Source organism: Phaenicophaeus curvirostris, chromosome Z (genome assembly GCF_032191515.1).
Source record: "Phaenicophaeus curvirostris isolate KB17595 chromosome Z, BPBGC_Pcur_1.0, whole genome shotgun sequence".
NCBI classification, from domain to species: domain Eukaryota; kingdom Metazoa; phylum Chordata; class Aves; order Cuculiformes; family Cuculidae; genus Phaenicophaeus; species Phaenicophaeus curvirostris.
Genome location: NC_091431.1, coordinates 56256533 through 56270708, shown reverse-complemented (window position 1 = coordinate 56270708; position 14176 = coordinate 56256533). Strand labels below are relative to the sequence as shown.

Here is a 14176-nt window from a genome sequence, read left to right as displayed (position 1 = left end):
ACATGCATGCAAACATACAAACAGTCTAAAATATTTAGCAAGTTCATGATGGCTACATGCCCACTTTGGCAGAAAGAGCAACATCCAGTATTTCATGCAGAAATGGATCAGCTGCAATAATGCATGATGGCATACATCACGTCTTTGAAAAAAACCCTCTGCTTAATTTCTGTTTTCATGCTATAGTGCTGTGGGTTTAAATAGCTGTAAATGAAATGAAAAACCTGCAGAGCTAGAATGAAATTACTTCTGACATACATGCTAATCCATATTCTTGTCTCAATTATACAATTTGTCTAAGTCATAGCTCCTATAGATGTGATATGCTTTACATGATGCATATGTACCACATATGTAGAACTGAGTAGTCCACAGGGTAGACTACTGTTTTCATGCTGCCTTGGACACCACAGCTGCCTTTGTGTGCTCTTTCCCCTCTAGGTGGACAACATCCAGCTCTCAAATCTCAGGCAGATGTCTCCAGAGTTAGTCATCTCAGCTGCTCACACCTACAGTGCATCTTCATCCTTTCAATAAAGGAGAACATGTAAAATCTTAAATCTGATTACAACACTGTTTATACGTTTTCTTACCCTCTATGAACCTGTATACTTGGGCCCCACATAAGTATGAACACTGCATTAAGGGACAGGATCATGGAAAAAGTGCCAAGGAAGGTGTTTACAACATCTTGGTGAAGCACTGGAATGGCTGCCCAGGGAACCAGTGGAGTCATCTTCCCTGGAGGTGTCCAAAGCACATGTAAACACATGTGGACATATCTCTTTGGGTATATTTTATCAGGCATGGTGGTGCTGGGATGATGGTTGGACTTGATGACCTTAGAGGTGTTTTGCAAACTTAACAACTCCATGATTCTTACAAAAAAAACAAGCACTGGGGACACACACAGAACATGCGGTGTTTTTTTACACGTTTCACTGTCATTCCCTCATGACGACCTCAACAGTGCCACTAAAACCGAGTGCCACTGTCCAGACGCCACCTGCCTTGTCCATGTGGGGCTGTGGACACCATGCAGCAGCACGGCCTGGTGCCTGCTGCCATCTGTCCAAGGCTGGAGGAAACCCAAGCGAGGGAAGAAGGACAATGAGACCAATGGGATGAGGTTTAACGAGGCCAAGTGCCGGGTCCTGCTCTTGGGGCACAACAACCCTGTGCAGAGCTACAGACTAGGAGAAGTCTGGCTGGAAAGCTGCCAGGAGGAGAGAGACCTGGTGGTGTTGGTTGACAGCGACTGAACATGAGCCAGCAGTGTGCCCAGGTGGCCAAGAAGGCCAATGGCATCTTGGCTTGGATCAGAAACGGCGTGACCAGCAGGTCCAGGGAGGTTATCCTCCCTCTGTACTCGGCACTGGTGAGACTGCTCCTCGAATCCTGTGCTCAGTTCTGGGCCCCTCACCACAAGAAGGATGTTGAGGCTCTGGAGCGAGTCCAGAGAAGAGCAACAAAGCTGGTGAGGGGGCTGGAGAACAGGCCTTATGAGGAACAACTGAGAGAGCTGGGGTTGTTTAGCCTGGAGGAGGCTGAGGGGAGACCTCATTGCTCTCTACAACTACCTGAAAGGAGGTTGTAGAGAGGAGGGTGCTGGCCTCTTCTCCCTAGTGACAGGGGACAGGACAAGAGGGAATGGCCTCAAGCTCTGCCAGGGGAGGTTCAGCCTGGACATTAGGAAAAAAAAATTATGGAAAGGGTCATTGGGCACTGGAACAGGCTGCCCAGGGAGGTGGTTGATTCACCCTCCCTGCAGGGGTTTAAGGGATGAGTGGACAAGGTGCTGAGGTGCATGGTTTAGTGTTTGATAGGAATGGTTGGACTCGATGACCCGGTGGGTCTTTTCCAACCGGGTGATTCTATGATTCTATGGTAATGGCATATGGTGAGAAGAAGTCACGGCACGGGTCGCGGCCGTTACCGCACAACAGACGGGCATTAACCAGCAGCCCCGGGGCCGGCTGCGGGGAACCCGACGCGAGGCAGGAGGGGCGGAGGCGCGGGTACCACGCCAGGGTACCGGTGTCCGCCTGCTGCGCTCTGCCAAGCGACACCCCCCGCCGCCAGCCCAATCGTCCCGGACCCCGCCGCCATCTCCGCCGCCGCTTTCCGTTCCAGCGCAAGCGAACCACGCCGCGCAGCCCCGCGGAGAGCAAGCAGCGTGCCGGGCTCGGCGCAGAGCACGCCGGGAGTTGTAGTCCTTTTCCCCCCAAACCTAGCGCGGGCGAGAACGGGGGAGTCGGGAGAGGAGAACTACAGCTCCCGAGGGTGCGCGGGAGCGAGGGGCGGGGCCGGGGGCGGGGCGGGGACAGCTCCGGTGCTGATCGCGACGCGGGTTTGTCGGCAGAGCCGGGCGGGCGGCGGCGGGTGCGGGCGAGAGCGAGCAAGCGGCGGCGCAGCGAGAAGCGGGGGCCGCGCTCGGCCATGAGGCACGAAGCGCCCGTGCAGGTCGGTCCTTGGGCCGGAGCCCAGACAGCGGAGCGGGAGCTGCTCCGCTTGGCAGCGGCGTGGCGGGGCTGCCGGGCCGGGCCGGGCTGCGCTGGGCTCTGCCGGGCTCTGCCGCTCGAGGCCGGGGCTGCCACTGGGGGCGGTCTTTGAGGGGGGTGTGAGGGGCACGGTGTGTGTGTGTGTGCGTGTGTCTGTGGGCGTGTGAGGGGCACGGTGTGTTTGTGTGTGTGAGGGGCGAGGGGGATTGTGTATGTGTGAGGGGTCTGGCGTGTGTGAGGGGCACGGGGTGTTTGAAAGACCCAAGGGGTGCGAAGGGGACCTAAGTGTACGAGGGGCCTGGTCTGTGTGAAGGGGCCAGCGTGTATGTGTGAGTGTGACCTGGGGGATGTGAAGGGGTCCTGGGGTGTCTAAAGATGGTCTGTGTTGGGGGGGAGGTCTGGGTGTATGAAGGGCAATGTTGCTGAGGGGTGTGAGGGGCACAGGTGGTGTGAGGAAACCCAGGTGTGTTTCAGGGGTCCACGGTGTGAGAGAGGCTTGGGGGATGTGTGAAGGGGGCCAGGGTGTTTGAGGGACCTGGGGGGTGTGAGGTAACCTGGGATTGGTAATGGGCCCAGGGTGCGAGATGGGGCTCAGGGTGTGTGTGCGGTGACAGGAGGGTATGCGAGAGCTTCTGGGAACTTGAGGGGGTTGCATGTATGTGAAGGACCTGAGGGATGTGTGAGGGGGGCCAAGGTGTTTGAAGGACCTGGTGTGTGTGTGTGAGGGGGTCTGGCATGTTTGTGAGGTGACATGGGTGTGTTTGAGGTGACCTGAGAGATCTGAGGGGTCAAGAGTGTGTGCGACAGGGAGCTCTGTGTGTGTGAGTGACCTGGCAGATGTGAAGGTGTCCCAGGGTGTGTAAAGGTGACCTCTGTGTGTGTGAGGGGCCCGGGGTGGGTTGTGTCCTGGTGAGAGGGGTTCCTGACAGGGGGTCTTGGTGCACAGGGCATGAGTGGGGACCCCCTTCCCCAAGCAGCATGCCTTCCCAGACTGAGGGGCAGCCAGAATGGGAGGTGGGGCAGCATGGCCTTGTGGTGGCCGCCACCCTGACTGCAGGTAGGTTTCAGGTCACATCAGGGTGACCTGAACAGTCTTCTATAGTTACTGCCCTTGGAGCACTGGTGGTGGCTCCCCTGGGAGGGAACGGATGTAAGTTGTTAGATGATGACATCTAACGAGGGTCTTACCTGGATGTGCAGGATGTTGGTATGGTATCTCCACCTATTTATGTAAGGAGTATTTATCCATCTGCACCAGGGAGGAACAGCTCATGGCTAGAAGGAATGGCATCTTTTCAGCAGTTTTTGTATGTGGAAAAATATAGCGTCCCTGCCCCTGAGCACTGGAGGACCAAATGCTATACAGGTACAGGTTATGCAGACTTTTTAGCAGTTCCTAGGCAGTTGGTTCAAACCAGTTTACACTGGTGAACTGCACTTCAGTTATTAATTAAAACCTATTTCATAATCTCATCCAGGAACTCTGAGGACCCCAGGCTATACATTCAAATACACGACTGCTTCTTAACAGAACATTGGTCATATTAGCAGTGGATTGGTAACAATCAATCCTGCTTTTTTTATGCAATGCAAAGAGCACTTTTGCAGTCTGCAATTCAAGTTATGAACTGCAATTCTGTTAGCTAATGTTTTTTGTGCTGGATATCTACTCTAACATTAGTAGAATTTCAGCCTGGTCTGCATCCTTTTCAATATGCATGGTCAAAAAGAAATCTGAAATCTTAAGTTACATTGAAAGAGAGTTGGGTTTGTTTGACTTTTGACAGAAACTGATAATCTCATAAATCTTTTGCAGAGCAATTGCGCAGATGTGACATGCTGAAACCTTTCAACCAAAGAGGTGCACTAGAAATAAGCCAGTCTTCAGTAAGAATGTCTTTCAGTTTTCTGGTTGGAGAACAGACATAGTTAGGATGCCTTTTAAAATGCCCAGTTCTGCATGCTCCATGCATGTGTTGGAAATGTTTTTGTGATATTTGGAATTTATTTACACATAGTTATTGAGATCTTCAAGTTATATTTAGTATGTGTTGCCTCTGAAAAGCATTTCCTTAAAAGCAAATTTCGCTAGTAAAAAGTGACAAGTACAGATTGGTCACTATTGCATTTGACATTTTGGATGCATGCTGAATTCACCAAGGTTATTAGATATTTGTAGAAACAAAATGGTAGGACAACATTAAAGCAGAAAGGAAAGTTCATATGTAAATGTGTATATAAATAAAATGTACTTGATACATATCAGAGAAGAGCTTCTTGGGTTTTTTATATGATTATCATTACAAACAGAATTATTGTTAAATATAATTGAATAAAAGAGAGCAGAAATCACAGCCTTAGTATAGAAAAGAGATAACAGAGAGCTATAAAAACCTCCACAAATGCTGCTTTTTCAAGGCTGGTGAGATGGTCAAGCGGCATCTATTTTTAAGTTGATCTCATCCAAAATTATAATCACAAGCATCTGCATTTTTCCAAGACGTGAAAGTGCAGTCTGGCAAATGAGGTTTGTTTTTCACTTGTAGTTTCTCAATACTTTTTTTTTCTGTCTTTTACTTACATTATTGCCCGAATACTCAAATATTATAAAATATTGCAGTAAAAGAGTATTCTTTTGTGGATTCTACTTAAGAGTCCTTTCATTTTCCAACATGAGGCTAGTAAGGTTGGTTATTGTTCAAATGCAGTTTAGACCAGCTGAACTAATTGCTTGATTTATCTGTTTTAGCTATCTGATTTCCTATTACATGAATCAAATGTAGTTGCTGCTTTGCACACAGCAAATTTATGGAGCAGTCTGTTACAGAGCTGCTCTCATCGTATTTCATCTCTGAATTGTAGAGCAACAGAAAGAATGGTCAAGTGTATGTCTTTTGATCCTGACAAAAACTACCCAAAGAAATGCATAAGCATTTTTTTTCCATCAAGCAGTAATAAAAAAGAAAACAAAAAAGTTTAAATATTTAAGCAAGATGAGAAAAAGGGCCTGTGCTGTGTCACTGTCTTTCTCTATTTGTGAAATCTTTGTTTCAATCTCAAGTTCACTCAATTTTTCTGTAGACAAGAATGGCCAAACAACCAGAAAGGCATCCGAAATGGTTCCTCTAGAGGAGTTACCCAGTGTAAAAATTTGCTGTTATCATCTGCTGTATGTAATTGGATCTGGGTCAGAGTTTGTGACTACTTTTAATTTTTCGGGCCGTGTTTTCAAATAACAGATTTAAGTCTTAATAGTGGTTATGGCCATGGAGGGGGCTTTGTTTTAGAAGTCAAAAGCAGTGAACTCTGAAACACAGAAGTCTGCATGGATTCTGCATGTTCCTTTAAGAAGTGGTTGGAATTAGTTGAAGTATTGGTGTAATTAAGCAGTTTCTTCCAAGTCTTTTGTAGTAATTCCAAATACGAGGATTCAATGGGAAATTCTCAGCAATTCATATACTGATTAACTTGCTTCAATTTTCACTCCTTATTTAACAGTAGCAAGCAAATTTTCAACATACTTTTGCTTTGCCAAAACAAAGAAGCAAGGAATGTACTTCGGGTAACCTGTTCTTAGTGTTTATCAGAGCATATGGACACTAATGGCGGCAGTTTGCAGAAAATGCTAAATCTCTAGAGATCCTCTCTTTCACTTCTCAGGGCATCAGATCATTTCAAAGGTGACTGAGGCCATAGAGGTGAAGGGAAACTGGGAAGTGGGAAGAATTTGTAAATAATCTGCATTGCCAGGGAAATGAATGAGAACATTTTCTTCTTAGCTTTTTGAGTCTGGTTGTCACTGGCAGTGGTTATACCCAGGCAAAATATGTTTATGACAGACACATCCAAATGCTATAGAGAATGGCGATAGCAAGCAAAAAGGCTGCTTCCAGATATTTAAGAGGTTATTATAAAATTATGATGATAAAAAGGCAAATCAAACCTATTAAACAAAGGAGTTGGCATGGCAGTTCATCCCTTATCAGTCAGCAATGTTCTTAGGTATGTCAGTCTTAGTTCAAATTAGAAGCACTGGAGTAGAAGAGCCTGCTAAGCCACAGAGTCCACAGAGCAAGTTGCAGGCACTTTTTTGTTAACTGATCAAGCTGCATTCAGAGTCAGTAGTCCTCTTTCTGTCACTACCCCTTTTTGGAAGTGTATTGTTGAAGATTGTTCCCTTACTGGTAGTTATTTTCTAACCTCCAGCTCAAAGGCAGCCAAGGCTGGAGTTTATGTTCAGTTCTTCATGTCCAGTGGTCTGCTCCAGTATACATCAGCCCAAACAGTTCTCATTCCCTGACGTTCTTGCTGGATCGCTATCTAGAAAAACAAGCACATGTTTTGCTCTTAATCTTCTTAACACTCAGTTTTCATAAAAGTGCTTGACCAGAATCATTATTAAGGGCATTTCACCAGTGCTTTAGACAGTGGCATTAGTAATTTTACTTAGTGTCTTGGTCTGATGTAGCTACTCTGGAAACTGTAACACTGCACAGTCTGTGCTAGTTTAATAACCCTGAGTGCGCTGAACAGGGCACAAAGCAGAGGGCTGGAACCATCTTGTCTTCATTCCTTTTCCTGTACCCCAGTAAATACAAATTTATTTCTACTAGATTACCTGGTCTGAAGCAGCTTGTATTTTTTCTTTTCAGAGCTGTACTAATTTGGTGGCTTTTTGACATTCTCTGTTAGGATTAACCTACTTAGGACCTTTTCTCTGGTTTTGCCCCTATTTGGAGAACGAGATTTTGCTGTACTGCCTAGAGTAGGAATTGGAAATACATTTCTTAAGCTACCTTTTTCACGGAGAAGGTAAACTTAAGTTTAAGAAAGACAAACCAGGAATAATGCCCTAGCTTACTACAAGTAGATTCACCAGAATCTGTGTGCTAGAACCTTGCCAGAGAAGTGTTTTACTGCACCTTGCATTCTGCTGTCCTGGGCAGCTGCCAGCACTGTGGCCACATTCATGCTACCTCTGCTGATATGAATCAAGCAGAGCTTCTTTAAAATATAGACTTTCACCTCACTGTGTCTACCCTCTATTCTCCAACTTGTCATTTCATGCCACTTATAATAAAAATTTGCATTTTTAACTACACCTTCCAGGCTGGGTTATGATATGCTTACACATATTCTTGAATCTAACCTCATAATACCTTGAAGCAGATAAGCTTCTCCTGCTGCTGCCAAGTACATTGGTTTGCAAGCTGTGCTCTGCGTATGGCTGGCAGTCCATAAATTCCAAATAAGTGTCTGGTGCATTGTCCACTGAACTCTGTTAAGTCTTATTAATTGGTCAGTTAAAAATTAGATTATAAAGATTTGTAAGAACTGGCTGGTCTGCATCTGTGGATACTGATATATTTGTTAAGAGAACACCAGAAGTGAGGAAGGTTAAGCCACTTGCCTAGGATATAGTAAAAAAAAAAAAGTCACAGGATACCTGTGATGCACTAGGAATCCAATCTCTAGATTATTGGTCAGGAATTTTAACTAGAAAGTCGTTCATTTCTTCATGACATAGGTTATATCGTCATAGTGTTCTTATATAGAAGGTAACGCTCTTGGTAACATTTTGACTACTGTGATGCTGAAATTTCCATTAAAGACACTTGCTGTGCATCCTACATACAGTCTGGTGAGTTACAAATATTGAATTTTCCTGTTGTACTCCATTGTTTCAATATCCATTGATTATGTTTGACTGATTATATTTTACAGAAAGCAAAAAGATTGCCTCACAAAAAGCTCTATGTGTGAGGAACTCTGTCTTTTTAGTAAAATAATGACTGATATCAGTTTCTTTTTAGAAAGCAATGGAAATGTATATTTCTATACATTTCTGTGTAAAGAAAGGAAGTGTTGCTCTTTGAAACAATTATAAATTAGCTAATCCATGTCTATTTATAATTACTGTAGATAGAAACAAGGCATTTTCCTGGGCTTACTATCAGTCTTTTCCTTTAAGACATGCCTGTTATTACAGTTTTTAAAAGAATACAATGTATTTGCGAAAGGCAGAAAGGAATGAACCTCTGTATTTTCAATCCCAGCTTTTCTTGCCTTTGGCATCATATTTTCCAGGGGCAATTCATCCTGCATAGGCATCCAGAGTTGGATGCATATATAAGTGAAACATAAAGTGATGTGCAGGCTAGGGAGGTCATGGTATGCTGCTCTGCTTAAGTGTGAAAGCTGTTCAAATTAATTCTGTTGAAAAATGAGGTCCTGCAAGGCCATAAAGAGTAACATAGACAAGTGTTTTGCTTTTACCATGAAGTTGGCAGGTAAATGCATACTTTGTCAGATGACCCTGCCCTGTTTTAACCTGTTCTTTTGGGATTCAAGAAACAGATGAACATGGGACCTTAAAAGTAACTGGGACTGATATAGAAAAATATGCTTAATAATTAAACTCACCTATGCCCACAAATAATCCATATTTAAGGATTTCCTGTAGGCAGGGAAGCATACAAAGCCTTCTTTTATTTTTATCTCTGAACGACATTCAAGCTAAGGACATAGCTTCTCCTGGTTTTGACAAGGAGCAGGCATCTGAGACCTCCTAACTGAAGGTATTCTGATCATTGTCTTGAACATAGATTTCTCAGTGGACTCTGACTCTGTCCTGTGTCGTCTAGGGTATGTCCTGAGACTGCTTTTTGGTGCTATTTTTTTAATTAATCGCAACTTCTGAAGGTAGATCTTTTCAATGATCTATTCAAGAACGTTCCTGGATTTTTTTTTATCTGTACCATGTTATTTACATCCTCTTTTGCAACTGGAGCTATTATCATGGGTACAAGACTCATAAAAAAAAATTAACGTCTGTGAACATCTTGAGTTCATTCATATACAATATCAAAGACTCCAATAAAATCTAAATGTTTCCAGTTTTATATGATACAAGAGACAATAAACTATTTCTTTTTATTTCAAATTACAGATGGCATCTGCTCAAGATTCCAGATATGGCCAGAAAGATACATCTGACCAGAACTTTGATTACATGTTCAAACTGCTCATTATTGGCAACAGCAGTGTTGGGAAAACCTCCTTTTTGTTCCGATATGCTGATGATTCCTTTACATCTGCCTTTGTAAGCACAGTTGGGATCGATTTCAAAGTAAAAACGGTTTTCAAAAATGAAAAAAGAATTAAACTACAGATTTGGGTAAGCCAAAAATAATAATTCTATGAACTAAGCAAGCTGTAGCAGTTTGATAAGTAGCATTTAAGCTACTATAGGTTTGCATAGGATGTCATAAACTTTATATATATTTTTGCATATGTGTTTATGTACATGTGGGATAGTAATTAAAAAACATTAACTTATTTCCTGTTCATTTTTCTGTCTTGAATAATGGAGTGTTGACGGTACTTTTAAGGTAATGAAGTATGGCAGAGCATATATTGTGAATTCAGTTCCTTGAAGAAATAACACAGTTTGACACATATTGATATCTGTGCAGCGAGGTATGAACAACTGTGCAATATGTAGGCTATTCAAACTGATACATACTATTAAAATGTACCTCGGAATACCAGTTAGTATCTGCTTTCTTCACACAGAAGTTATAAAATCATGTAGGAGCTATGACAGTGGATGCAGAACAGGTCTTTGCCATCTTCCTTGGGTGTTTGAAGATTTTGAGCAACGTTTCCTTTGTGAGATACTCTTAACAGCATTATTAACTAAGATTTTCTTTTTTTTCGTGCATGAATACAAGTACTAAAAATTTAGTTAATGATGGGAAGCCATTAAATCTCAGGAAACATTGAATCAAATATGACCAGTTCATCTAATGTGTTTTGAACAGCAGATAAATCGTTGTAATGTTGCACAAAGATGTATTTCCCAGAGTTTTCCAGGCTGTTTCTCACTAGTGTCTTTCTAGGTATGCTTCAGTCCTTGATATCTCAAATCATTAGTTATTCTAGGCCCTCTAGAACTGGAACACTGATTCTTTTCCTCTCAACTTCACTACTTTCTAAGCTTGGATTCTTGATTCATTGTGAGTGTGACAGTATACTAGGGAACTGAATGTCATGTGAATGCTTTCACTGCAACAACTTGCTGGTTTCATTGTAATACTAAAACGTTGGCCATCATGTGGCAATTCACATTGACATTACCTTATTATTTTTCATAATGGAGCAGTAAAATTGTGTTAAAATTATAGTCTTTACATAGTTCTTCTTTTAATCACCATGTATCCTCTACAATAGGTTTTATTGTCCATGTCCCTCCTAACAATAGCAGCTATGTTAGTTTACAATGTTGTGTTAATGTGATTAGGTTGACACCATTGTATTTCTTATAATGCCTCTCCAGAGCAGACTACAAATATGTGCTTGGCTCAAAGTAGGCCATTAATCTAAGTGTGTTCAGGGCTGCTGATGGCATAGAGAGGATGTAGCAGCTGTATTCTTGCCAGCTGGAAAAAACTTGCCAGCAAAACAGACGTTTGGTTGTTCTTAGCATGGCAGTAACATGCAGAGTCCTAATGGACTCTGACAGTCCTTGCCTGAAAACACTTGCAGTTGAAATAAGTGAAACAAACAGTAAGTTCCGTGTCCTGTAGGGAAGAGAAAACAGAGCCTCAGACCATGGAAGAGACCTTCCTAAGTCACCTAGCAAGACAAAGAGTTAGAGACAGGACTTCAGGTCTTACTTTCATGCTAAAGCTTTTTACCCCAGCCAGTGCTTCATCTTTGTTAGGTATTGATTTGTTTGTTTGTTTGTTTCAGTAGAATTTTAATGCCAGTTCTTAAAAGGTCTTTTTGTTGCCATATTGACTCAAAACAGCTCACTGTTGCTGTTTGCACTTCTTAGATGGAGTATTCTGCATTGGAGCATTTTGTTGCAGTTACGCTTGCTAGTAAATCTGTTGACTGTTGCACCTAGGAGACCTTAAATAACCAATTGAGTATCTGACAAAGGTGTTCTAGTGCACAAAATCTAAAATAGTGCACTATTACCCCATCTAGTAAGCTATATCAACTACCGTATCTTTTTAATATGCAGTATCTGCATACGGAACATCTGTTTCATTTCTGTTGCTATGCTATGCTATGCTATGCTATGCTATGCTATGCTATGCTATGCTATGCTTTTTATTGCTTTTGATTATGCAAATGACTTTCTAAAATGAATAGTACTCCTGAAATACCCGTTTCCGTTTCAAACTGCATTTATGAAAGGCCATTTATGTTAGATAAAATATAACACTGAATGAATTATGATGGGTGTGCTTTAGGTTTTAACACTTCCTTCAAAATCACTGGCAAAGTATTTGGTGACATTGTGATAAATTATATTCAGCCAGTATGAAAAAACCTTTCTGAAAAATCTCACAAATTTGAATAGTCAGGAGAAACTGGAAGTGCAACTTTAAAATATGTTCTGAATGACAACATTAGAACTGAATTATTTTGCCATGTACTGCACTGAAGCAATATATGCAATAACACTGATCTGCTGTCCTTTCCTGGCAGGAGGATGCAGAAATGTGTAAGTAGTAATGCTGCTAAGCCACTAAAACTCCCTAGCTACAGACACAGTTAATCCAACATGTGCTGTTACAATTTGGTACATGTTCTTCTTCAGTAGATATTTAAACTTGCTATTTAATGACACTTTCAGCATGATACTTTGTGTTCCTCTTGAAGCATGTTGGAGATTGAAATACTGATTTCTTCAAAATAAGATTCTCATATCATTACCAGTGAAGGGTGCAAGTTTGTTTGAAAGTCAGTATAGGCTCTTATTCTTGGATTCAAAGGCTCTGAATTAAATGGTCTTCTTTCATTATTCAAGTCAGGGAGGATGAGGCTTTTGCTAGTACTTACTGTTACAACTTTTTCATATGATCAGAAAGAGTCTGCTGGGAGCACTAATACTGAAATAGTATAGTGATAGTGTGTATCTGCTACTTTGAATACACAGCCTTTTTAGGTGAGGATCATAAATCTAATATTGAAAATGAAATTTCCTCATCTTTGCATGAAAATCAATTGTATATCCAGTAATATATAAGGAAACAAGTGATTTGAAGATAGCAATATAAAAGGCTGAAAATTGCAGGGATTTGGGATTTCTCTGGATCCATCTGTACTAGTAAATTAAACATACCAAGACTGTCCTTTGGCACTGAGTCCAGCTGGGATGAAATGGCTTTTACCCGTAAGTTTAAACTCTTACAGTCTCTGAGAGAGGATGAACACATCCAGATTTTGCAGAAGTCCCTGTCCTGTGCTGAGTCCTGAACCTTGCCAAGGACTGTTTGGCAAAGTGCTAGCAAGCTTGCATCAAAACTGTGCCAGAAAACATGCTGGCAGTTTCACAGTACAGACAAATTCCATAGCTTAGAAATGCTCTCTGTCACAACTTAGTTTTCTGTTATATCGAAGGCCTGAAAGGGCAGCAGTTCCACCCTGTTTTGGGTTAAGTTGACCTGTCTGTGCTGATAAGCAATGCAATGTGTTCACAAATATTGTTCTGTCAGGAGGCTCTAAAGGAACCATTCCTGGGAAAAGATGGTTCTTGAGGAATGTAATTCTGGTGGCCAGAACACAAATTCTTTCTGGACTTCCCCTGTTAGTATAAACAAGATGAAATTCTGAGGAGCATTTGTTTTGGTTTAAGCTGTCCTCCAAAAAGTGAATGTTATCTCAGTTGTGGTTGGATATTGTTAGCTTAAAATATTCCCTTTCCTCTCCTTTGCTTATTTCTATTCCATACATATATTTGAAGAGCCATGAATAGTATTTACCTGAAAGCTTTAGAGTAGGATCCTGATACTGCCACATTATTTCATGCGATGCTTTTTACAGCTTCATAGAGAGCTCTTCCACTTATATTTGGATTGTATTTCATAGAAATACTGACATTCCTTCATCATTATTTTTCCATAATTGTTTTTTTCTCCAGTATTTTTTGTAGTACCTGCAGTGTTTGACAACAGGTATTAAAGATTTGCACAGCCAAGGGAAACAGAGTATTATAGTACATACAGGCAGGACTAACATGTTCAGATCTCAGTCACAGAAATATCAGGAGTTTTAGATCTTTGTATAGCTAAGGGATCTTAATTACTTCCAGAAGTTGTATATTTTCCTTAATTCAGGGATTCTTAGTGCACTCTTTACCTTACCCTGTTTATTCTTTATTCTATTTCTTGTAGCTGCTCTTTATTCTATTTCTTGTACCTGCTTTTCTTGCTTAGATTAGAGTTGTGCCTGTGGATCCAATTCAGCTCAGGTCTCCATTGTTTTAAGCAAGTCACCAAGAAACAAAGAATTGAATAGTTTACTAGCCAAGTGGGAATGAACAGGTGGGAAGTGGAGATAGCTGATGTAGATGTTTATCAGGGAAAAGAAAACTGCTTACTTAAAAAGCAGACCAGACAGCACACTTTTTCTCTAACCTTTAGTAGATGCTAGTAGTTTATATATAATCAATATAATATATACATAACGTAAATGTAAATGTAAATGTAAATGTAGTTTATATAGCTTAAAGTTTAAAGGCAACAGAGCAGAAGGAAATATAAGCAGAGACTGAAAAGATAATATATGTGTTCTGCTATTTGAAGTTTGAATGCAGTTTCTCAGTGGGAAATGATACACCATAAACGGTGTAAAAATTCAGAAACAGTTACAGATGATAC

At 41.7% G+C, this 14176-nt stretch overlaps 1 protein-coding gene across 1 annotated transcript in view; it reads left to right on the top strand.

The window, feature by feature from the left end:
• The first annotated feature begins 2338 nt into the window (after positions 1-2338).
• Positions 2339-14176, top strand: part of RAB3C (RAB3C, member RAS oncogene family) — a 120358-nt gene continuing 108520 nt past the window's right edge. Inside the window, exons 1-2 of the mRNA XM_069879796.1 lie at positions 2339-2463; positions 9451-9678. Coding sequence (XP_069735897.1) covers positions 2440-2463; positions 9451-9678 — 252 coding nt within the window. The 5' untranslated portion in view covers positions 2339-2439. The remainder of the gene's footprint in view (positions 2464-9450; positions 9679-14176) is intronic.